Below are 27,454 nucleotides of genomic sequence, written 5' to 3'. Positions count from 1 at the left end.
AATCTTCCAGGTTCTAAGTTCAGGATTAATCACTGTACATCAGCGTGCCACTTATCTTCGCTGATTCTCAGTTCGGGGATTTCTCTGTGCTGCATATTGGATTAACATAACACTTAGAGTTTTCTCAGCGCACCCAAGATGCCTCCAATCTATAAAGTGTTTGACATACAGTAGACATATTGTTATCAGCTCAGCCTTACAAATGAGTTCTGGATTACTTTAGTGTCTAGAGGACCCAGTGTGATACAGTACTGTGGGGAAACAGTTAAAATAAATCAGCCTCTATTGGGTTCTATGTGGTTTTAAAACTCTAGTGCGGACTTGGGTTTCATTTATCAGAGATTTCAAGGATTTTCAGATTTTCTTTTTTTAGAGAAACTTATTTATATGTAAGGCTTCCTACTGGAAACAACTGTTTTTAAAGCAACAATGCATTAATACTAAGGCAAAACCTCCAAGGGGACATTTGGTCATATTTTAAGTATAAATTATACACTGATCATACTCACTGGCAGACAGATTACAAAAATGTTTACAAAAAGGTGCTAAACTGTATTGTTGTAGAGCATCAATCTGAAGATATCATCACATTTTACCTTTGCTACTCAATGTGTAGTATGGGCTATGTAAACACTGCAGAGCCATAGTCTTTATGTGGATACTATGATAGATGGTGGTAGCCATTTGATACACACAAACACTTTTTTCTGTTGTGCAGACACCGACCAGTAGCTTGACACATTCAGTACATTCAGAATCTACTGTATCTGTGCATTCACTGAACAAAGTTATTTTTCAGCACATGCATAGAAAAGGACCTGGCCAATGGTCACACGGGTTCCTCATATAACTGCCACCATTTTTCACCCTATGGATCTGGAGATTATATGTCACGTTCGGGTGTGGGAGGGATACACCACACTGAACATAGGAGTGAAAGGGGTGAGGGAATAAGGCCTGGAAACTAGGGAAAGGAGATGGACACCTCATAGTAAAACCCTAATCAAAGTCCTGACTAACTACCAGTATGAACAGACCCCAGAGGTAGGCAAGTTCATACACCAGATACCTAGTGTCCTACCTCACCCTATAGGACCCTGGTACTAATGTCAGGACTGAGAAAACCTGTTCCTCCAATAGAAAAGACGAACAGGAGTCTCCCTCAGGCCTCAATACAAATGACAGGGAAATGCAACACACAAAATAATCCAAACAAAAGAGAAAAGGGAAAGAAAACACTTAACTTCAAGTGGCTATGGCAGCACCAGGAACTCAGCCGAGATCTACACACCAGCTAGCCACAACTTCAACAGAAGCTATAAACCGCATAGCATAGTGGGAAAAACAACAATAAATAGAGAAGGTTAAATGACCACAATAGCCACACCTGGGGATAGAAGGTGTGGCAAGCATCAGAAACAACACAGACGTCATTTGATCCAACGGAAAACATGTCAGATCAAACCACGTGTTGCCAGTCTCACTGATCTTCTGCCACCTGTCGCTGGAACGTCCATGACACTACGGCTCTGCAGTATTTGCATGGCTTACACTTGGTCAATCAGGGACCTTTAACTGGGCAGCAGGGGTAAAGTATGGATGAGTTTTAGATATTTAGATATTGATAATGAACAATTCAGGACATTTAAAAAATATATTTTATGAAGTAGTTAATTTCTTTAGTGTTTCTTTCTGGGAGAAAGTACAAGAAATTATAAATGCCAACCACTTTTTTTCTTAAGGGAAAATATCAAGGTTGACCAAATGTCACTATGAATCTATAGCCTTACCGGGTGAATCTGCATTATTGTTCCTAATTCCATTATAGTGTTCCTTTATACCAGGGTTATGATGGAATGTAATGGAACTTAAGGACGGAATGCAAAACGGAACCCTTTAAGAGGAATTATGTTTTTCTCCATCCTAATCCATTTCTCTGGGCACAAATAATGGTTCAGTTTTGTTCTGTTATTTATGACAAAAATAAATCCAGTCGACAGGACTTTTTTTTCCGTCATACATAGCGCAGCAAAACAGTTTCCGCCCATAGAAATGTATTAGGATGTAGAAAAATGGAATTCCTTTTAAAGGGTTCCGTTTTGCGTTTTGTCCTAAAATTCTGTTATATTCCATTATAACCCTATTATAACAGAATACTATGATGGGATTAGAAACAATAATGCAAAACCACTGTAAAAAAAAAAAAAAAACACTAGGCACAGTTAGCATGTCAGGGTATATAAAATGCTTCTTGCAGGATAAATTATGCAACATAAAACAAGGCCCTCCTTTCTGACATCAACCAGTGTTCCTAACCTTCAGCCAATAGCTAACCCTAATAGTTCAATGTTTAAGGGACACATCCGTTGCAAAAGGGGAATTTCTTTAAACTCAGTATTCAAGGAAAACATTTTTGTTTTTGTTTTGACTGTTATTCATTTTGGCAGTGCTATGCCATAAAAGGTTAGATACAAACTATTGTCCTTCTGAAGCAGTCAACATAGAGAAATACAACTCCTATATAGAGAGGTTATCCATTGTCAATTTACTGCTCCTGTGAGGGGAAGATGTTATGCTAATGGTAATAGTAAATGTGTAATCCTAATAGTAATCCTAATGGTAATAGTAGGTATAGAATTAGGTTGACAGTATAAAAGTTTATTGTTCTCCTAATAGATATAGATAAAGATGCCCACAGAAGAGCATTGTGTTAGTAAATGTGATGTGTGATGCTCTAATAGAGTTACTATGGGGGGATCTCTCTAGCCACAATGATGGTCTGGCTGAAAGAGTTATGTGAGACTGTCTATCCTGCTAAAAGTAAAAAAAAAATAGCAAGGTAAAGAGTCAGAACAAGAAGTAGAATACATAGAGTGACTTCAAAAAGTTATATCCAGAAAACCATCCATCCTTTTTTCATGAAAAATGCATAGGATATTCATATATATAGGAGGAGGACCCATCCTGTCCATTACACAGACAACTCATTAATATGAATGGTCACTATTAGGGATGAGCGAATCGACTTCGGATGAAACATCCGAAGTGGATTAGCATGAAACTTTGTTCTAATACTGTAAGGAGCAGGAGCTCCGTACAGTATTAGAATGTATTGGCTCCGATGAGCCGAAGTTATTGCTTCGCAAGACTTCGCACAATAACTTCATAAAATAATTTTTCCCGAACTCGGGTTCGGTTTCAAGATATCACTTGGGATGCATTCTAATACTGTACGGCGCTCCTGCTCTTGTATTAGAACAACGTTTTATGCAAATCGACTTTGGGTGTTTCATCCGAAGTCGATTCGCTCATCCCTAGTCACTATGTAATGCTTATTCTCCCCTCTTGGTGGTGCTGCAGAGAAAACTTACTGCCAGGTGTCAGGTTTCCCCACAGATTTTAGTTGATCACTGGGATCACACCAAGAAGACACTTTTTGGCCTCTTTCACTTGAGTGAGTTTTCTGTGCGGATGCAATGCGTGAAGTAACTGCTCTGGATCCTGACCCATTTATTTCAATGGGTCTGTGCACATGAGCGTTGCTTTTCATGTACCAGTTCTGCGTTGCATTAGAATCACAGCATGTCCTATATATTGTGTTTTTTTTACACAGTCCTGGCCACATAAAAGTGAATGTAGCTTCAGTGAAAAACGCATTGCATCCGGTAGCAGTCAGGATGTTGTCCGGATACAATGCGTTTTTCACTGATGGTTGCTAGGAGATGTGTATTGTTGTTGTTCAGGTTTTTTTCATGAGCTTGAAAAACGCATCAAAACTGATTGCACCCACGTGGAAAAAAAAAGAACCACTGAACTCAATCACGGACAAATCTGACAGATTTCTTGTTGGATTGTGCTTTCACTGAGCGCATCCTAACACAATCTGTATCGTTCGTGTGAAAGAGGCCTAAGACTTGTTTACATCATCGTTATGCATTCCGCTACAACTTTCGTTTTTTTTTTAAACAAAACTAAAAATAACGGATCTATTTTAAAGACCATTGATTTCAATGGTGACACAAAAGTGTACGTTTGTTTCCGTTATAGGCATTTCCATCAGGGATCCGTTATTCATGACGGAAACTAAAGTCTTGTCTGCACTTTTTTTTCCATCGTGTATAACGGAAAGAAGCAGAACTGTTATGTGCCCCCATAGACATATATTAGGATGGAGCAAAATGGAATGCCTCTTACAGGCATCCGTTTTGCATTCCGTCCTAGAATTCTATTATATTCCATTGTAACTCTTTTATAACGGAACCTATAACGGAATTCTATAGCGCCAATGTGAACCTGGCCTTAGCATTGTCCAAAAGCAGGCAGGTCTTTAAATAGGTTGTCCAATAAAGACAGTACATTTTTGTCAGTAGGGTGCCCAGTGATTACAAGATGTCCCTTTGCTGGATTCTGCAGAGTGTCATTTACTGGAGAGCATGTACTCAATTTTCCTATAGTGCCACCTCAGGAAAGAGGAAGAATGACACTGTATCCAATTAAATTAGAGGATTATTCCCATTGTACATGTATGTGTAGGGGTGAGCGATCCAAGATCCAAAGTCGATTTGTTCCCAAACTTTGTCTTCGTACAGCATTAAAATTAAGTTTTGGAACAAATCAAGTTTGGATCTAGGATCTGAAGCTCAATTTGCTCACCCCAACATATGTGGTCTATCCATACCATGTACCATAACTGCAAAATATGTGTGGGTTCAACTTGGGGATCCCATTGCTTCATAGACTTTAACAGAGAAGTGAAAATACTTCTTTGTGGTCTACTCCATGTTTATGGGGTTATAGAAAGAGCTGAGCAATGTGTAAGATGAAAGTACCCCTTTAATGGTCTACCTTTGTAATGCATGGACTTGTTGTCTCCTCTGGGGTGTGCAAGATTAGCTCTTTTTAGCCAGTTTTCATTTTAAAGATAATAGTTTTGAAGAAAAAATAAAAAATAAGCTGGGCAACAAATCCCGCAAAGACATCCAAGCTGGAGAATACCCCAATTACATCACAAGCCCAAACTGCAGATCAAAATAATGCACACAAGACCATCACATATCTGACAGGAGAACATGTACAAAGCACTCAGCGAACAGCTAAACTCTTCATTATGCAGGCGCACATCACAGTGACAGCAATGGAAAAATCTGATCTCCTTTTACAGCAAAAATACTCTTATTATAGGTTCATTGAGTAATTTATGAGGCTTCATCTCTTTCCCGCCGCTCTTCCACCAAATTCCAATCTTAGCATTTCTATCAAGGTGAATGAGAATTGTTCATGGTCAATTTATATAAAGCAAGATGTGTGCATAAATTAACTGCAAGTCTTAGATAAGAGTGTCACGAGTATGGTAATCTGAAATTGTGTGAAGAGAATCGAAGCCTGCAGCTACTTCTGTGCCATTAATTGCCGAGCAATATAATACAACCTGAAATGGTCCTTTTATCCACGCACAATCACATTCCTATATGAAAATCACTTTTCTACAATGATTAATCACAGATTTTTTTGTACGAGATTTTTCACCATCTTTTAGTGACCCATGTCCACAAGTGTCCTGCTTTCCCAGTGCACATAGGTGCTGCTCCACTCGCCCTTCTGTGGTTGCCGCTGGTCTGGCGGTCCAGACCCACTTTCCAGGCCTTCCACAGGACTCCTTCAGTGGGCCAACCACTGGAGTCCTGCCCTCCACCTTTAGCTGCAGGCTGCATCCTGTGATCCTGAGCCCGGCCCGCTCTATCAGCCCATAGGGCTTGTGTGTGTGCTTCCCGGCTCTTAAAGGGTCAGTGAGTACACCCTTATTCTATGGCTGCTGCTAGTCCCTGCATAAGGTGTGCTGTTCCTGTTATCTGCCTGTGTGTCAACCACTGCCTGTTTCCTGACTCTGACCCTCTATTGCCTGACATGATCTGTACCTGATTACCATATTGACTGTTTGTTGTCTATCCTGTCAGCAGACCATTTATTTTATATTATTTTTATTTTAGTTATACAGTGTTGACATATTATTAGCTTTACAGATATTATCTGCTTTACAGATATTAGCATTACTCTCTGTCCCTACTGGAGCTCACAACCTAAGTTCCCTATCAGTATGCCTTTGTAGTGTGAGAGAGAACCGGAATAAAAGCAGGAAACCCACACCTAGGACACCAGCACTGCAAGCCACCAGTGCTAAACAGTGCTTACAAAAAATTAGCCACCATGATGCTGCCCATGTATTTGCAAGAACTCTGCTTGCTCTGACCTTGGCCTGTTACTGACTATGGTTTGGGCTGAGTCCTCTGTGCTCCACACTGGTTTTGGTAAACTGGTCTGCTGTTAACTGCTCTGGGACTACCGAAGGAGGTGGCAACCTGGCGGCTCCCCTGCAGCAAAGTCCTGATTTATGTATAGGGGTTAAAGGGTGAATTCCAGGGGACTGCCAGGTTAACACACTAAGGTTTAGCCCAAATTCAAACTGGTTGGTTGACACGGTTGCTCCACACCCACTAATCGTAACACTGGGCAATTTGGACCTCCGTTAATTACTAGGAGAAAAGGATATTGCTCTCTGTGGAGGATCTGTGTATTACATTGTTAGCCCATTAGGTGCTAGGTAAGGGTGCATTTACACGCAGCTGCGACTGAAAATCATGTCCATTCACCTTAATGGGGCTTGCATAAGGGGCTTATTTTTTATCAACCCTTTTAACAAATAGCTGAAAGCCTATGAGTCCATCATACCCCATCTAAGGCTACTTTCACACCTGCGTTCGGTGCGGATCCATCTTGTATTGCACAGATGGATCCCCACCGATAATGCAAACGTTTGTATCTATTCAGAATGGATCCATTTGCATTATTCTTTGAAAACAAAGTCTAAGTCAAAACGGATCCGTTATGACTTATACTGAAAGTCAATGGTGAATGGATACGTTTTCATTTGCAACATATTGTGTCAGTGAAAACGGATACGTCCCCATTGACTTACATTGTAAACCAGGACGGATACGTTTGGCTCTGCATCGTCAGGTGGACACCAAAACGCTGCAAGCAGCGTTTTGGTGTCCGACTCAAAAGCGGAAGGGAGACCAAACGCAGCCAAAATGATGCATTCTAAACGGATCCTTATCCATTCAGAATGCATTGGGGCTGAACTTATCTGTTTTGGGGCCGCTTGTGAGAGCGGACCCAGAAACGCCAGTTTGAAAGCTTTAGACATTGTCATCTTAGACATTAATGGCATATCACTAGGATATATGACACTATGAGGTCTGCTAGGTTTCTTGTTTCTCAATTTTCTTTAAAAAAAAAGTTTCCACCTCAAATTTTTTACAAAACTTAGGTTGAAACTGATTAGTTTAGAATTTATTCATGTCTTCTGCACATTTAGTGCTTTTTATGATTAATCTATGCCATTCACACTTTTCAAACTGTTGAATTTGGTGCAAAAATTTACAAACCCCAAGATAAATTTGACACAAACCAAGTAATCTATGTTTTTGGCGCACTTTGGGATGAATGCCCCATTATAATCAGGACAAGGAAATTATTAAAGGGAGTCTGTCACATCATTTTCACCAATATAACTAACATTATTGCCCCACATATTTTGCAAACATATTCCAAACATACCTGTAGGGATGCTCTAGCTGCTCATATCTTGGGATTGGTAGCAGCCAGGGGTGCACTCATCTTTGCATATTCAACTCAGGATAGCAATATAATTGAATGCTGCAGCAGGGCATGGGTGTGATGTCTCCCTGCCCCGCCATTTGCTCTAATAGCTTTAGTCCTAGTGCCTGTAGCCTATTAGAGGCTGGGTCATCATCATCGCTCTGCCTGAGCCCGGCTGCATACAGCTCATGGCAGAGACCGCAGACAGCAGAATGGAGGTCAGTATTTGAGTGTATGATTTTTATTTAGCACCATGCTGTTCGGCCACAATGGGTGGGGGAGGAATTCATTATTTTGTAACTGGGATCAGCAGGACATTGGGAGCTCTAAAAAAGGTCAGTTTTATACTGGAAGACATTATAAGACGGCTACTATGGGTACATTCGTTCTACTGGAGGCACTAAAAGGGGGCAATGTTTTTGTACTGGCACACATTATAAGGGAGCAATTTTTGTACTGGCACACTTAAGGGGGCCCTTTATGTTCTGACACCCATTATAAGGGAGCATTTTTGCCTTGGCGCACATTATAAGGTGGTATTATTTTTACTGGCACACATTCTAAGGGAGCCACTATGGGCACATTTGTTCTACTGGAGGAACTAATTGGGGGCAATGTTTTTGTACTGGCACATATTATAAGGGAGCAATTTTTGTACTGGCACACATTATATGGGAGCAACTATGGGGACATTCATTCTACCGGGGACATTAAAAGAGGGTATTTTTTGTACTGTGACACATCATGAGGTAGCATTTTTGTACTAGCACACATTGTAAGAGGGAATTATTTTACTGGCAAACATCATGAGGGGCCATTTGTCTGTACTGGCACCAGTTATAAGCTGGTGGGGAGGATGGAAAAGTAGTATACTACGATGTCTGTGTGCCAAGATATGGCTGAAAGAAATCATCATGGATGTCTGCTCTGAATGGAGAATATAGGGAAAATAGAACATCTAACATAGATGTAAGAGGTATGTGGTGCTGTATTACCATGTATGTTTTTCAAGTATGCCTTTAACACGAGGGTTGGAAGGAAGGGGTTAAGTTGAGTATTTGGCATGGGAGGGGCGTCCTTTCAGTTTTTGGCTCAGGCAGCAGAAAGGCTAGTTGCACCCTTTGTAGCAGCTAGAAATAAGATGGCATTCCAAGCTTTCAAACAATACCAGAATCACAGCATTATATCCACAGTATCGGAAGATATAGCTATTATAAATCGAGTTGGGAGTGAAAGCTGTTTTCACTTTTACTTTCAGCTGGGCACTTGGGAGTTGTTTTCAGCAAAACAAAAGCACATTTCCTGGACATGGAATGAAGGCACAAAGGGGATCATTTATGAATCTGAAATACGCCTATATTTGGCATATTTCAGACGCAGATTGCGGCACCACAGTAAGTTGCGCCAGAATCTGTGAATTCTTCCCACTTACTCCAGATCTAATAAAGTGGTCGTGTTGTGGGTGAAGAAGGGGACAGGTTCTGCAGGCCAATCTCATTTACCATTTTTCTACGCCTGTTTCAGGCGTAGAAAAGGTCTAAATGTAAGCCAGCTAGGAAGCGGTCCTAAATTTACAAGCGGCAGCAGATCTACTGCCAGCTCAGGAGTTTATTAAGACTGGTGTCTAAAATGCCAGTCTGAATAAATGACCCCCAAAGTGCACCCAAGTATGTTTGGAATATATTTGCAATCGTCTCTGTGGAAATGCTGTTAGTTATATTGATAAAAACTAGACTGTCAGACTCCCTTTAAAAAGGTTAAAAAATAGACAATAATGTTAAAAAAAAACTAATAGAAATCAATACAAATTTAAAAAATGCTAAAAAAGTTACAATAAATGCTTAAGGTTTTTGTAAAGAACCAAATATCTCAAGCTGATTGTGCAGCTTAACTTGAAGTGTATTTCATGTATTTAGACAGAGTGCCAAATTAACCAAGGATGAATGTGATAACTGTTGAGCAAAGCAGTTTGCAGGATTACTTTCAAAGCTTTAATCATTTTATTTCGCATGTGAAAAAAACATACTCTGCAATTACGCCGAGAAGAGAATGAGGATATCTGCACATTTAAATAATATGCATCAAGGTTGTTTTGTTACAGCCTTGAAAAAAGTAACAATCCATTTTATAAAAAGACCCGTCATTATTTTTCCATCATTTACAATTGCAGCCGTAATTACTCGGCAATAATTTGCACATACCTTAAGTAGGTAATGAGGCACAAATATGCATCCAAGGTCGGACCTAAATGTGATTCCACTTGTAAACCAGTTGCATGGTAACCAAGCTTGTCTAAAAATAAAAAAACTTTAATGAAGATGATTTCATTAGAAGAAGAACTCTGATGTTGTTAAAGGAAGGGTTGTCTGTTCATTTATATTGATGATCTATCCTCAGGATAGGTCATTAATATCTGATCAACCATGATCAGATAGGTCATCAATATCTGATTGGCCGGGGTATAACACCTGGGAACCTTGCCGAACAGCTGTTTAAACAGGAGGCAGCGCTCCATCATGCTGGCGGGGTGTGGTGACATCATCACTGATGGCAGGGCGTGGTGACGTCATCACTGATGATGTCATTACACCTGGCCAGCGCGCCGATGTGGTGACATCTTACTTTACCCGGCATGAGATTTGCGCGGTTTGTTCAATCAAGATGGCCATGACGGCCTCTTCGTGCGCAAATAGATAAGGTGAGTATGGTTTTTTTAACCGTCAATTCAGGGAAAATTGATTTGTTACCATGAAGCAAGAGGAAATTTGGCTTCACGGCGATCCAAATTTTTCCTGAAATTCGGATCAAAGTCAATTTGTTTGACTTAAATTTGCGGAATAATAATTAAAGGGTAGGATTACAATGAAAATTAACAATTCTATTCATAATACTGGAGACAGATAGTGTAGGGTCACAAATAATTACAGCCTCTCCTCAGTCTCCTTCACAGCAACCACTGCACATGTCACAGATCATGCTCACTACACTCTACCATAGAAGCCAATAAAGTCATGTTCTGACATAAGTTTTCTATATCCAGGTAGTTTCCACTTGGCAAAGCCTAGTTTTGCAACACATTTCTAGGAATTAAATATTGATGACCTTTCCTCAGAATAGGTAATATCTGATCAGTAGAGGTCTGAGTCTTGGTACCGCCATGAAAAGGCAGTTTGAAGAGGCCATAGAGCTTGGCCTAGAAGAAGGCCAGAACCCTCACCCAAGCACCGCGGCCTCTTCACTGGCTTCAGCTGATTAGCAGGAGTGTCGGGAGTTGGACCCACGCCAATCAAATATTGATGTCCAATCCTGAGGATAGGTCATCAATATTTAATTCCTTTAATTAATAATATGAAATAAAACAGAAGCTTGCCATAAGGGAAGCTTCCTGGATATATCAACTTTGTCAGAACACGATGTAGTGAGCATGCTCTGTTACATTTGCAGTGGTCACAGTCCAAGGAGATGGAAGAGAATATATACTGATTTATGATCCTTTGTTATTTATCTCCAGCATTGTCGTAGAATTTTTACTTTTCATTGTAACTAGATGACTGCTGACTCCAGAACGCTCAACACAATCTGAAAGTGACAGAAAGTATTATCCTATTGTGAGTGCTCAATGGCTTTTACACAAAGGGAACAAAAAAAAAAAAAACATTCCCCATCTAGTCTGAGACCTCTGAGTAGAGAAATGAGCTTTTATGGTGCTCTTACTTCCATTACATTTTTGTGTTTATAGGTTACAAACCCAGAGTGAGTTTAAAGGGAAATGATATGTTAAGGCTTAAAACTTTACTTCCACTGATCTCTTAAATTGTTTTTAGATTGCACTGTACCGTTTACAGCAATGTGTAAAGTTTTGAATCCACGTAGGCCATTTTACTGATTATATAATCTGCTAAGAACAACAATATGTTCTTTGAGATACGGGTGAACTGGGCTTAGCAAAACCTCTTAAGTACTGGCGGTTGAAAACAATCAATCTTCTTTGTTTCATATGAGCGCGGCGCAATTCCTTTTAACAACTCTTTATAATGTTATGTAATGCTCAGATGGGCAACAAAGCGCATTAAAGACTGACTTTTGAGAGTGTATCTAATGCATATGCAATTAGGTAATTTACATATCATTAGCCTAGTTATCATCTAAATTAGAGGTTGTTGAAGTGAACATGAAGGTGTGTATCCGGAGAAAACCCTACCTGCTGCATCTCAGCCAGAAATATGAGGACTTGACACTCAATGAGAACATCTGCATAAAAGTCAATTTTTATTATTATTGCTATTATGGGAGAACAGCTATTAAAGGAGTTGTCTGACCCCCTAACTCAAAAATAATGCATGAAATGTGTACACTTAAAAAACAAAAAACAAAACACTCAGCTCTTTTGAGCAGCTCCACTCAAGCACTGGTGCTTCCAACTGTCCCCACCACTTCTGATCATTAGTGTGGTGGCTGGTCTATCAATAGCCATTTACTGGCCTCAGCAGTCATGTGCTACATGACCTCATTGATTGACCGGTAGAAGGGGTTTGCATGTAGACAGCTCATCACGCTTCCAAAAGCAAACTAGGAGCTAGAACTGGATTTGCATATCAAAAGGGGTTTCCAGTTTCAGATAAAGAAAAGAAAAGTAAAAATAAGATATACTCTGGATATGACCACCATATAATGTAAGTGGCAATGGACCTAGTAATAAGTGATCTAATAACTTTTAGTAGTCTGTAACAATATGTCATTTTAAATATAAGACCTGAAATTGATGCTTTATAGTATGATTATGATTTTACTTCTCATCGCCCAATTTTTTGCTTTTCTTCTGACAGGAAGCTGTTCTTTACGGATTATGGCAATGTGGCTAAAGTAGAACGTTGTGATTTGGATGGAGGAAACAGAACAAGAATAGTTGTTTCCAAGATTGAACAACCAATTGCGATCACATTGGATCTTGTTAATAGACTGATATATTGGGCAGATATCTATCTGGACTCCATTGAAGTAGCTGATTATGAAGGAAGGAACAGGCATATGATATTACATGGGCAAGAGGTAAGCTGATAGACACAACAAAATGGGGAAGTAATGAAATCTATTACAATTTAGTGAAGCAATCTTAATAATGTATACTACCTGTTTACATACATTTACATTTTCATATTTAAATGATAAAAAGTCTAATAAAATGTGAGAATTAAAGTAATGGAGCTCAGTATCACATGTTTGATTCACTTATTAATAATAATTATGCTACGAAATAAGAACATATCTCTATCTTTATTGAAAAACTCTCTGTCGATCTTACTTTATAGTCAAGGTCTTTGAGGTTAAATGGGTGTAATTGTGGACCCCATTACTGTACTTAGGCCCTGAATGAATATAAATCCATTAGGGAAAATTGACATATTACAGGAAGATTCCCTGGTCAGACACCCTTGAGCCAGAATAGAGAATCACTGTGAAGGATTGGCCCCTCTTTTGGTGGACTTGAGCCGTCACTATATTACATCGACAATAGACATGAGAGAATTAATTCTTAAGAATCAAAATTTGACCATGAATTTTTTTTTTATGTGGGTTGGTTAGATTTAGAATTTCTTGAGATTCAAATGGGGACAATTTTTGATGTGGGTGAGAGAGAGAGACTTTTTAAAGAAATGTATAGCACCTTCAATTTGGGTAAAATCGATTTTTACCCAAATTGAATTGCATGGTCAAGTCATAGGAATTGGACCAGGAACATATTTTAATAAATTCTCTCATCTCTGATGGACAGCCATGGCCACCATAAAATATTCCATCTTCCCTACTGTGGTTGCAGCCGTTTGCTGAAGGTGCTGGGAGCGAGACCCAGAGTGACCATCTGATAGCTCCAGTGGCCTAATTTTGCAATGGATAGTCTCTGATGCGCTCAACCTTTTGATATCTGCTGCTGTGTTTGCATTATTTTAAGTTGCTCATTGCTCTAATTTATCCACGTTGTGACTTCATACGGTATTCTTAAAAAGGACGGGGCTTAGGTTTCACTTATATAAGGAGAATGTAATCATTTTGAAATCTCTGTGTGATTGTCTTAACCTAAGGGATAGCCATGAAATTAAAAATCTATTACAATCTCTTCCAAAAGCTAAATTGAGAAGCCTGCCAGTGGTATGCTTCACACAAATGAGGAGAAGTAATTAGCAGCTGTTTCATATGGGCACAAGTGTTACGTTATTTGCTTCCCAGATATTTATGAGAATACTGTTAAATAAATACCAGCAAGGGCTTGATTTTTGTATTGTGACATGAAACAAAGGGAGGGGAATTTATTATGTTTGGCATTTCATATCTCAATACTAAATTAACACTGTGCTAGAGTATAATGCACAAAATTTATTGGGAGGCATGGCTCTTAATAAATTTGATTTGTTCTGTCCTTAGGATAGGTCATCAATATCTGATCATTGGAGGTCTGACTCCTGGTACCTCCACTGAATAGCTTATTTAGGGGCTAAAATGCTTGGGCATGATGCCACAGGCCTAGAAAGAGGTCACAGCCCTCACCCAAGCACTATGACCTCTTATGTGGCCTCAGTTGATGAGCGGGAGTGCCAGGAGTTGTACCCACCCACACCAATCAAATATTGATATGCTATCCTATTGATAAGTCATTAATAATTAGAGAAAAACTCCTTTAATTAATAATATATAATAAAACTGAGATTTGCCACTGTGGAAAAAAAATAACAATGTATTAGCTTCTAAGGGAGATTGTAGTGAGCATGCTCTGTGACATGCACAGTGATCACAGTGCAAGGAGAGGGAGGAAGGATTTATGATCCTTTGTTATCTGTGTCCAGCATTATGAGAGAATTGTTATTTTTTGTAATCCTTCCCCTTGATGACAATTAGATGACCTGCTAACCCTACCGCCAGTGAACACAAAATAATCTGAAAGGGACAGGAAGTATTACCCTACTGTGAGTGCTCAATGGCCAGTAAAAAATAAAATAAACATTTTCCATTTAATATAAGACATCTTTATAGATAGAGGGGCTTTTATGGTGTCCTTACTTCCATTATATTTTTGCATTTATAGGTTAGAAACCCACAGTAAGGTTGAAGAGAAGTAATATGTTAAGGCTAGGATCTTTTTCCCCTTCCAACGATCTCTTAAATTGATGTACCATTTACAGCAATGTGTAAAGTTTTGAATCCACGGAGGCCATTTCATAGAGAAGAAGAAGTGGGTTGGCAGAGAATAAAAACTTTAAAGAAAGACTTATTCTTTTCCTTCCATCTTTGAGCTAAACCTAAGGGTGTTGCCCTGGCAGTTCCCTAGTATTTACCCTTTAACCCATGTTCAGGGATCTGTACTTTGTCACAGGGAACTTACCAGGCCTCTACCTCCTGGAGTAGTCCCGTTGTAGATGGCAGCTGACCCACAGGGGTGAAGAGACACCAGTGTGAAGCACCAAGGACTCGGGCAAAGGGATAGTTTTAACACAGTCCAAGGACAGTGCAGAATGAGTACATACATAGTCCAGGTAGCAGTTCCATGTTCAGGGCGGGACAGAATCAGGTAGACTGGCAAGGGGTTGTACACGGGTAGTCAGACAAGCGATCACACCTTCAGTGGTTACTAGAAACTAGAAAACTTCAGAGCTTAGGCAAGGAGGTGGATGCGTGACCCGTTTAATTATCTGCTCAGGGATATAAAAAATGCACTTTAGTAAAGCAGGAAAGAAACTTCAAATTTTAAATTTAAATTTCCTGAACCCTTTATGTTTTAAAGAATTTTTTTTTCACTATCTGATTTTAAAAAAAAAGAAAGTAATTAAAGAAAGTGCAACCACCAGTAAATCTTTACGCTAATTCCAGTAAAACATATTTTCAATGGCTGGCACTCCTCCATTTCAGGAAGATGTGGATGCATTAATCAGCAGTTAAATCTGGGCCTGGTCCCATGCAAATAATGAGTTAATTTTCCTGCTTGCAAAAATAACATAGGAAAAGGTTTTTAGAAAACATCATATGTCTGTTGTAACAAAAATGGATACAGACTGACCTGGTTACAAGTTTTGAAACCATTTTAAGCATCTGTTTCAATTAGTTCAAATACGTGTCCTTACACAGGCGAGGGTCGGGAAGGAATGTCCGTATAAGTCAGTTTGCTCACCTGATAGTTGCCACATGTGAACATGCTCCTGAACAGCCAACAGAGGTGTAAATGCTTGTAAATGATTGTTCGTCCCTATAATAACAATAATTGTCTCATGTAATAATGACACTTAAAGGGGGTTGTTTCACTTCAGCAAATTGCATTTATCATGTAGAGAAAACTAATACAAGGCACTTACTGATGTATTGTGATTGTCCACATTGCTTCCTTTGCTGGCTGGATTCATTTTTACATCACAATTATACACTGCTCATTTACATGATTTACGACCACCCTGCAATCCAGCAGCAATGGTCGTGCTTGCATGCGACAGGAAAAATTCGCAGAACCTCTCTGGTGTCCAGGACCACAGGAGTGCATATAGGCATGCATGTGCAGCCGCTCCCGTCTCGGCCACCTCGTATCTGCTCCGCAACGGTGGCCATAACCCCTGGAAATGAGCAGTGATGCGATGGAAAAATGAATCAAGCCAGAAAAGGAGGCAATTTGGACAATCACAATACATTAGTAAGAGCCTTCTATTAATTTTCCCTACATGATAATGGCCACTTGTTGATGTGGAACAACCTCTTTAAGAAGCACAGAACAACATGCTATATGTATATAATTGACTGGCATTGATAGCGAGCAGAAAATCTGCCCATGTAAAATTACTCTAAAGGCTCTTTTACACAGGATAAGGGTTAGGACAATTATCGGGAACAAATATGTCTCACAAATACTGTGTAAAGGTACTGCTGATCACCTGCTGGTTTGTCTGGTGATCTGATCTTTCATATGGTACCAAAAATCCTTGTTTATTGGCAGCAGACCCCTCTGTGTATGTGTTACCAAGAAACAAGGAAACTGTACAGCAATGAATGTAGTAGTGATCATTCATCTCTATACATCAGTGGTCATTGCTGCATATAAGTGCTAACAAGCAGATAATGATCATGGACGAACATACTCATTCCCAAACATTGTCCATTCATATGAAAAAAGGTCTGTGAAAAGAGCCCTTTCTGCTGGTTATCTGAGACAAATTTAGAAAAATGTCAGTTGAGAAACGAAGTAAAACAGCTAATATAGGGCGCCTTTACATGTGCTAATATCTAATCAATTTCTGTCCAGTCAGACCAATATCAATCTGAGTTAAATCATCTACATGGGCAGAGGATTGGGCCAATTATTGGGAACAAAGGCTCCGATGAACACTACAGATAATTTCCTCATGTAAATGTGCTGCTGATCACAAGACAAGCAAAATGCTTATTTCCTGGGTTATCTTTCATTTATTTGACACATAGAATCATTGATTGTCGGTATTGCAACGCTCTGTGTAAGCAGGGAAGTTCTGCCGACAAACAGTGAATCTGTATGGGGATGAATGATCACAGTGGCTATCTGAGTATCAGGCCATGTGAATGGGCCCTTAAGCCCCTTTTAGAACGCGTGATTATTGGCAAATTATTGTGAACACGCGTTATTAGGAAAGCTTGTACTCAATAATTGGCCAAAATAATGAAGCATCTATCTGTCTATCTATTATCTATCCATATCTATGTATCTGTCATCTTTCTATTCTGTAAGAAGTAAGTTTCCCCAGCCAGTAAGAGCAATACCAACAGTCACATCAAAATTGGAAAAAACATCCTAAAAATGAAACTTTTTTTATAGTTGAAAGGGGATTGATAACATGCATATAAATCCATGCTACCCTCCCCTTGTGAACATAAAAAACTGATGCAACACGGACATCACAAGGACTTCATTCTTATTTTGTGAATCTGCATTTTGTGAACCACAAAATATATAGGTTCCTGTGAATGCCCCCTTATTAGCATGGCTGCCTCAGTTAACCCATGCACTCAAGACTGTCATTAGGAAATCTTTGTGATGAAAGCCTCGAGCCCACAATGTGACACAGCGAGAAAAGTGACAAACATTAAAGGGAACCTGTCACCAGGATTTTGGCCATAGAGCTGGGGACATGGGCTGCTAGATGGCCGCCTAGCACATCTGCAATACCCGGTCCCCATAGCTCTTTGTGCTTTTATTGTGTTAAAAAAACACAATCCATATGCAAATGCACCTCATATGTGTCCTGTATCCAGAGCTGGAGCGCGGAAATCTTGCGATGCGCTAGCTAGCGCATGCGCAGTGTCAGCATCATGTTCATTCCCTATGCTGGCATCAGCACAGGGAGCAAACTACGCATGCGCTAGCTCGCGCATCGCGAGATTTTGGCGCTTCAGCTCTGTGACGTCAGCCAGCAAGGAGGAGATTCGGAGGATGCGGGGCGGTGCTGGGCTCCTTTCCGCTGGACTCATCTCCGGATACAGGACACATATCAGGTAATTTGCATAAGGATCAAAACGTTTTTTTAACACAATAAAAGCACAGAGAGCTATGGGGACTGGGTATTGTGGATGTGCTAGCGGCCATCTAGCAGCCCATGTCCCCAGCTCTATGGCCAAAATCCTGGTGACAGGTTCCCTTTAAAGTGCTTCCTTAGTCACTAAGAACACACCCAAAGATAGGGTAATGCATTTAAAGGGAACCTGTCATCAACTTTATTCTGCCCATACTAACGACAGCATAAAGTAGAGACAGGTGAGATGTCAGCGGTCTGTCATTTAGAAGTTAAAAGTAAGTGGTTGCCGAGAGCAATGATTGCAGACTGGTCCTGGATAAGAGTCCCGGCCACCTGAGAAGAGTCCTGGATTATTCATGATCTCCTGCTCTCCTGCCCACCTGCTGATGACTGACAGTCTTCTACCTAGTTTTCTCCCTTTCTCTCTAGGAGAGAACTGCCGATCATCAGCAGGTGGCGGAGAGCAGGAGATTAGGAATAACCAGGACCCTTCTCAGGTAGATCTGACTCTTTTCCAGGCCTGGGCTGCAATGATTATGATGCCTGTTCTCGGCAACCACTTACTTTTAGCTCATGATTGACACACCGCTGAGATCAGCATTTCTGTCACAATTTTATGCTGTACTCAGTGAGGTCAGCATAAAGTTGATGGCAGGTTCCCTTTAATTTATCTAGGGGTTTATGGAAACTCATAGTTAAATAGTAATTCGTAAATATAAAATGACTAGAAAAGTGAATAAATGACTGAAACAAGAAGTGAATAAATTCACGAAGAATAGAATGAACGAATGAATCAATCAATCAATATATTGTAATTCTCATAGGACAGTTTGTAACTATTTCCACCTTTCATGTTTTTGTAGGTCACTCAAGTATATGGATTATCTTTATTTGAAAACTATTTATATGCAACCAATACGGATAATTCCAATATCCTGAAAATTAACAGGTTCAATAGCACAGATGTAAAGTCATTACTGATGCTGGAAAATGCCCACGGTATAAAGATCTATCATAAACGCACCCAGCCATCAGGTAAGCACCACAAGGATTGGTTAAATGTTTAGCATTTAAAACTTATTTCTAATTTTGTTCAGAATCTCCTCCATTGAAATAAACTAGATACTATCCAGCTCTCCAGCTGTTATTGAATGCTGGAAGTTGTAGTGGGCCAATATTTAGATATTTAATCAGATTAGGAGTATTATCAAATGTACAAATTGGTCCAGCATCTTTATAAATCTGATTCAAATCAAGAAAATCCATACATAACAAGGGGCTGCAAAGACAGCCAAACAATGCCTACATGTTCTGGACAGCTTCTGTGTCCTACTGTCATGAGTAAGGACATGGGAGCTGTCCAAAATGTGTAGGCATTATTCGGATCTTTTTGAAACCACATGTTATGTATGGATTTTCTTGAATAAAGCCCAAATTTATGGATTTTGAGATGCTGAACTATCTACTTTAGGTTTCCACATTTACAAGGGGAGTCCATGTAGCACAGATCCTGGTACCACAAGGCAGTGTGAGCTGGCTACAAACTTTGTTGTTATCTAGAAGTATCCTCCCCCTTTAGTATAATAATCCAATAAGGCCCGTAAAGCATAGAGGATTAATGATGGTGGTAGCATATGCAAGATTGACAGGAATGGAGACAGAGAAGTGACTACTTATATTCTCCATAGTTTTAAAAATGTCTGACTATGGTTGCAGTTTCCTGTTTCTAGAGAACAGCAGCTCAGAGGCACAAACTGCTACTCTAGCATATGAAATGCAATGAATATTAAAGTGGCACTGAGTTTTCAATATAACTGCATTCATCAATAGTGTAGTGTGTGTACATGAGGAAAAATATGATTTCTGGGTGGAGACATCCACTGAACATACAGAAAGTAGAGGAAACTGTCCTTCCTAACTGTCTCACAGTTACTCAAAAGCAACCCCAGGATAATAGAGGACATTACAGAAAGCTACTGACCTGTTTGGAAGCATTTTATGTAGCTGTGCAGTCTCTGTGTATGTATCTCCTTAGCTCCTTCTCAACTCCCCCCGCGCCCCAAAAATATTGACATGTTTAATGTGATCCTGCTGCAAAGATGATCCCTACTAAACTAGACAAAGGCATTTTTGAAAGTCAAAAGGCAATTATCGAGTGTGGGGATGGGGGAGGGGGGAGCTGATACCAGGAGAAGTAGATGTTTCTTATAAAGATTTTTATATTACAAAGTTTCTTTTGGTCGCTTGTACTATTTATTTATGTAAAGTTGTGTGAAAAGTTAGTTATTATTTCATTACAGAAAAAAAATCATGAGTATATGTGAAGTTTTATTATTGGGTGGATCCTTTAAAAATGTTTATCCTTTTTTATAGCAATGAACCAATTGATGAACGAATTTAAATTAATATGTTTATTTCATGACAAACCGGGAAGGCAGTCGCTGTTAAAATAACATCAATTTTGCTGTCAGTGACTTTCACATACTGAAGTAAATAATGTTTATTTTAAAAAGTAATTTACGCGTAATGTTTTGCCATGATTTCTTGCAGTCAGGAGCCATGCATGTGAAATAAACCCAGATGGCATGCCAGGGGGCTGCTCACACATCTGTCTGCTCGGATCCAGCTACAAAACAAGGACCTGTCGCTGCAAAACTGGATTCAGCCTGTCAAGTGATGGAAGGTCCTGCAAAAGTATGTAAAACAATCAGATGTTTTCTAAGGCAGCACAGGGTGGCAAAGGGAGAGAAAAACGCCATTTAATGGCTTGTAGCGCAAATGTTTAGAATATGTTTTAAATAGAAATCACAGCTGGAATGTGAATGTACAGTCACAGAGAAATGCAAATAACTGGTAATCAGTCTGGCTTCTGTCCATTCATTGTCAACTGTAGTAAGCCAGAAAGATAATAAAACCAGGCACACCCTGTATATTTACTTGTATATACAGGTGAACCTCGAAAAATTGGAATATTGTGCAAAGTTCACTTATTTCAGTAATGCAACTTTAAAGGTGAAACTAACATATGAGATAAACTCATTACATGCGAATCGAGATATTTCAAGCCTTTATTTGTTATAATTTGAATGATTATGGCTTACCGCTTATAAAACCCCAAAGTCACAATTTTGAGGTACCCTTTGCTCAGGGGATATGGATTAATTGGCTGACTAGAGTGTGACACTTTGAGCCTAGAATATTGAACTTTTTCACAATATTCTAATTTTAAGCTGCATTAATGAAATTCCTTTAAATTTTCATTACCAAAATAAATGGACTTTTGCACGATATTAAAAATTTTCGAGTGTCACCTGTAAAGTGAAAGGGCTGCCAAAAATTACAAGGAACCAGCACTCCAATACACCCTTTGTTACACATAAAGGAGGGCATCATATGCAGCCTTGAAAAATTATGATTGATGGCCTGCTGGTGACCCTCAAAAACATTTGGAACAAGGGTCTGCTGATCTGACCATCTAAAACATTATGGGCGAGGGCCTGCTGCTGCTTTGGTGACTCTAGATAACCTGGGGCTGATTGCACGTCCCCGTGATGGCGACGATCCATTCGGATGTCTACCCTATCAACTTACGATGTTATTTTCAGCTCAAACCATGGTGACCACTGGTAACGGTGAAACAGTGTTCAATTCCAGAGAGGGAGCCTTCAGGTGAGCTGACCCATTAAAAGATTATATGCGAGGGCCTGCTGGTGAGCTGACCCTGTAAAAAATTATATGCGAGGGCCTGATGGTGAGCTGTCCCTGTAAAACATTGTAGGTGAGGGCCTGCTGGTAGCTGACCCTGTAAAACATTATATGTGAGGGCCTAATGGTGAGCTGACCCTGTAAAAAATTATATGCTAGGGCCTGCTGGTGAGCTGACCCTGTAAAACATTATATGCTAGGGCCTGCTGGTGAGCTGACCCTCTAAAAAATTATATATGAGGGCCTGGAGCTGAGCGGACTCTGTAAAACATTATATGCAAAGGGCATATATGCGAGGGTATTATATGCTACAAATAAGCATGTTGACATGATGGAAGAGGAGACGGAGGATGAGAAAAGGAAGAATCAACCATATACTCCTGTTTGTGGTGGAAGGGGTGCATGGGAATACAGTGTATTCAGTACATTATAAACAACACATTTTAAGTGCCTTTATGTTCATCGGCTTTCCTCTGGTGGAGTCGAGAAATCATGGTCAATCCAGGCCTTGTTCATTTTTACATGAGTCAACCTGTCAGCATTTTCAGTTGACAGGCGGATACGCTTATCTGTTATAATGCCACCAGCAGCACTAAATACCCACTCAGACAAAACGCTGGCAGCAGGGCAGGCCAGCACCTCCAAAGCGTTGAGTGCCAGTTCGTGCCACGTGTCCAGCTTGGACATACAGTAGTTGTAAGGCACTGAGGGATTATTGAAGACGCTGACACGGTCTGCTATGTACTCCTTCACCATCTTCCAAATTTTTTGGGTGAGGATTGGGTTGAGCCGACTCTTGGCTACTGAGACTTGACTTGGTGGAAGACAGGGTGGTGCTTAACTGACTTAAAGCATCATCTGCTTCAATCCAACCGATCACCTGGTCGCACTGGTTTGACTTCAAGAGAGGTGTCCTGCGCTGCAAACTGGGACATGAAGCAAGGTATTGTGAATGATTGTTTTTCTTCTGCTCTTGATCTGCGTGCACCATCAGCATCACGGCCACTGCCACGTCCCTTACTGCTTGCCTTCTTCATAGTAAATGTTATATATGATTGAAAGTCTGTCACATGTAAAGTAGCGTAGGATTTTGAAGTGTATGCACAAACTTAAAAAGGTATTTGGGAGGTAGAAATGTCACACAGGAGATATCCCACAGATCTTGTCAATGCTGTCCCCAGCAGCTAATGAAAAAATACAGGGAATGTCACAGTTATTTTGGATGAGGAAATGTTATACAGGAGAGAAACCACTGGTAATGTCAATGTCCGCAGTGTCTATGCAAAAAAGTACACTGTATGTCACAGATACATTTTTGAAGCGCACACGTTACACTGCAGATGTGGCGCTGGTAATGTGACTGTCAGAAGTGGACACCGTCTATTGACAAAGTACACTGTATGTCAGAGATATTTTTTGGATGCACACACTTTACACTGGAGATGTGGAGCAGCTTTTGTAACTGTCCGCAGTGGAAACTGTCTACAGAAAAAGGACACTGGATGTCATAGATTTTTTGGGGGGATGTGCACACTTTACACTGGAGATGTGGTGCAGCTAATTTCGCTGTCTACAGTGGCCTAACTATTGTACGTTATTTAGCGCAGGAGGCGCTTAAAATATAGATTGCTGCTGCCACACACAATAGTCCTTAAAAGGACTTTTCGGTCTCAGAAAAGTTTTTGTGGTAATAATATTCTTAAATCACTCCCTACACTGTCTGTCCCTTCTTCAGCACAGCTGTCCCTGATTAAGAATGAACCGAACATGCTACATCGCTACAGCATTGCAGTGAGGGCAGCACTTACCTGCAAGTTTTTTGGCTGCATAGCAGCCAAGAAACGTGCAGGGCGGAGACTCGAGCGTTGCACTCGAGCACATGCGGTATTCGGCCTTATACCGCCATGTGCCGAGCTTCGAGATGCTCAAGCCGAACTGGTGTTCGGCCGAGAATGCTCGATCATCACTAATGATAAAATTAAAAAAATTAAAATCTCTTTTTCATTCATTTTATTTACTTTAGCTAAATGGATCAAACATTCTGATTTATTGATCAATACTGTTTCTCTTTACAACGTCTTCCTTTCATAAAATAAGAGGCAAGAGTATAACGGGAAGCAACTGGTTTGACTATAGGCTAAACCTAAGTTTGTTATACTGGCATTCCCCTGGTAATCACCCTTTAACACCTATATAGGGATCTGGAAAACACTGCAGAGGAACCACCAGACTGGTTAGGAGTTGCCCCGGTGTGTTTAAAAACTGACCCATGCGGGTGAGAGACACCAGGAATCAGGCAAAATGCATAGTCAATAACAGGCCATGGTCGGACAGAGTTTTTGCAATTCCATGAAACAGTCCAAAGGTCAGGGCAGGCAGCATGGGTCAGGTCAGATGGCAGAGGGACAGAATCCTGGAATCAGACAGAAGACAGTACACAGGCAGAAAAGCAGATTATAGCCTCTTTGCAAGCTCTAACAAAGGCTAGTAAACCTATTGATAAGGCAGAGAAGCAGAGGATGAGACAAGCAGAAGGGTATATATGGCATAAGGTGACTAGCACACTGGAAACAGCCTAGTAGCTGCACAAAGGAGGGTTTGACTCTTGCAACAGAATGAGGTAAGAAACAATGAAAACCATCCCTAAATGACACACAGGACACTAGTGCTTAGGACACTGGAACTACCACAGAGGGTGAGTGATGCGGCATCCATGCCCAACCCAGATGGCTTCCTTCTCATTGGCTCACAAGCAAAAAGCAGGGAGGAATCATGTGTTCAGATGGAAAAAATGCAGAATATTTGATATAATGAATATATAGCACTATATTCGAAATATTCGTGAATTCTCGAAGTGGCGATATTCGCGATAAAAATTTGCTATTCGAATATTCGTGCTCAACACTACTCCTGATGTAGGATTTAACAGTAATTACTTTGTACTTTAAAAAATGATACAATAATTATAGACTTTGTGTCCATAATATTTCCATTATCTCAATGCGTCGTGTGGTTTAGATGCTGATAGCCATGACCTCTGTAGGATGGAATATAAAGTGGTTAAATGCTAATTAAGAGTGTAGGAAGTGAGGACCCTTAATGTGGATTTAACTGATTTGTATACATAAAACTGCCTGCCTCTCCTGTTTACATCCAGACTCTTAATGAATGCTGTATTTAATCATAAATGACATCAAAGCTAAAATCTAATGAGTTGTCAAATGAAATGCCTGCAACACGTTATCAATTTTACACTTGATACAAAGTTATCTTATAGGATCTGTCATGTTTACAGTGAGTGGACAATTTGAATAAAATGATTCATTACCATCTAATAATGTATTAATGTAGTTAATTGTTTGTTTAATATATATTTATATATATATATATATATATATATATATATATATATATATTCTAATACTGTAAACTATTAGAGAATTCTGAGATAATAACGGTGGAATACCCTAATTTTAAGACATTCTATTAAATAAATTGCTTCTCGCAACTGCATGGTGGACCCAGAATTGGAAAGCCCAATGATTTCATTGTGCAATGCTTAATTTCCCCTGCGGAGGCGCTGCAGGGATAGTGAACCCTGGCTGACTGATTAAATTCTCTGTATTTTCCTTACAGAACCAAAGAATGAATTATTCCTATTTTATGGAAAAGGGCGGCCAGGAATAATTAGAGGGATGGATCTTAACACCAGAGTGTCTGATGAATATATGCTTCCTATAGAAAACTTAGTGAACCCGCGTGCTTTGGATTATCATGCAGAATCCAATTATATCTACTTTGCTGACACCACCAGCTTTCTCATTGGTCGACAAAAAATCGATGGGACAGGGAGAGAAACAATTCTTAAAGATGGTAAGTAAATGAGGTCAAGATTTAGGTAACCACCCTCCATGATGGATTTTGCTTTGCCTTACAATCACAGTATTTATTTATACAATCAGTTGCCATCAAAAAATATGTTTTCTAGGCATTTAAAGCACTTTTGATTTGGGTAGAATTGATTGATACTGAAATTAGATTTCTTGGCCGAATTGAATAAATTGGACCTATACAAATTTTGGGAAATTCACTGATCTCTAATATCAAGTATCACCTAAAACCTATCAGCCATAATGTGAAACCACCAGCCCCATAGTCAGCAAGCTGCAATGCAATATGTACTCTGACTCCTTTCTATCATAGACAACAAAAACTTTTTTCAGTAATTTGTGCTCTTCAATGGCATCTGAGCCTTTTCACCTCATGCATATCAATGAGCCTTGGCCATCCATGAACCTGTCACCACTTCCTTGGAACACTTTTGGTAGGTGCACTAACTATAAAATATAGTATAAAGAACACCAACATAATTTTGAAGATTCTCTCCCCCACTCATTAGACATCTCAAATCATTATGTTACCTTTTTGGTGCCATTGTGACCAGACAATCAATGTTATACACGCTACTTGTTTTAATACTGTGGGTGATTGGTATATTTTGCTGCAAAACCACAGCCTTTCTATTGTATATCAGCAACAGAAGGTTTTAATGAACAAAAAGCTTAGATGAAATCTAACGAATTGACATTCCTGACCAGAAATGTAAGAAAAACATTCTGGATTGATTGCTAAATAATATACTTATTGCTCTGTTTTTGTTTTCTATATTGTATTCTGGTATAAAGGGTCTAGTACGTCATCCTATAATGTTCCTTTTTTTGTGTTGTGCTTAGCGGCTAATTGCAGGTATGGGTGATTTTCTTTGTGAATACTACAATACTTGTCAAATGTGTTTATTATGAAACAATCTCTTTGCTTTTACTGAATTAAAAGTTATTACATTGAAATAACCCCCCCCCCCAAACATAACAAAAGTACAAATCAAGACTCAACGTGTCTATGCTGTCAAGAACAAGTGAACCCGATGCAAATATAAAGAAGAGCAGAGATTGTGTTCTCATTTCAATTTCTGTAAAATGTGATGACCTTCATAGACACGGGATACTGTTTGTGGAACTCTTAGTTTATTGATTTAACTAAGCAATCTTGTAAACAATCTATAGCGTTAACATAGCCTTGTCAAGGCTAAGGTCTTAGACCATACAGGAGGTCAACAGAATATGACCTAAACACTTTTGCAACCCAAGTGCCCCTGATAGTTCTTTGACCTTCCCTCAATTGTCTGACACTGCTGTAACCATGCAGCCCCACCCTGAATTATTGTATACACTGACCAAAGATTGCCCTCCAGATCCATGGGTTCTGCTTGGCTCTGCCCATGTACCATAGAGTTCTCCTTCGCCCATAACCAGATATCTTCATTCCATGCTCTGCTAATATATAGTATGGAAATGCCTTCAGAAGAATGTACATTGAATTCAATAAAACTTACTTGAATTTAGTTTACTAGTAAAGAAATCAACAACTTGAAGGGACATTCTGCATTGTAGACTCAAAAAACCCTTTCTTCTAGCACTATTGGGGGTAGCAGCTCATGGGTTGGCTCTTCTATGAGAGGTTGTGGCTTTATTGAAGTTTGGCAAGAACTTCACTTTCAAATACATCTTTTCTTG

The 27,454-nt window shown here is 39.7% G+C and overlaps 1 protein-coding gene across 1 annotated transcript in view; it reads left to right on the top strand.

Moving 5' to 3' along the window:
- Positions 1-27,454, top strand: part of LRP1B (LDL receptor related protein 1B) — a 1,294,122-nt gene that overhangs the window by 516,615 nt on the left and 750,053 nt on the right. Inside the window, 4 exon segments of the mRNA XM_044303104.1 lie at positions 12,486-12,708; positions 19,040-19,211; positions 20,727-20,870; positions 25,518-25,754. Of these exon segments, the coding sequence (XP_044159039.1) occupies positions 12,486-12,708; positions 19,040-19,211; positions 20,727-20,870; positions 25,518-25,754 (776 nt within the window).

This window comes from Bufo gargarizans, chromosome 8 (assembly GCF_014858855.1).
Source record: "Bufo gargarizans isolate SCDJY-AF-19 chromosome 8, ASM1485885v1, whole genome shotgun sequence".
Taxonomy (NCBI): domain Eukaryota; kingdom Metazoa; phylum Chordata; class Amphibia; order Anura; family Bufonidae; genus Bufo; species Bufo gargarizans.
This window is presented reverse-complemented; position numbering and strand designations above follow the sequence as displayed.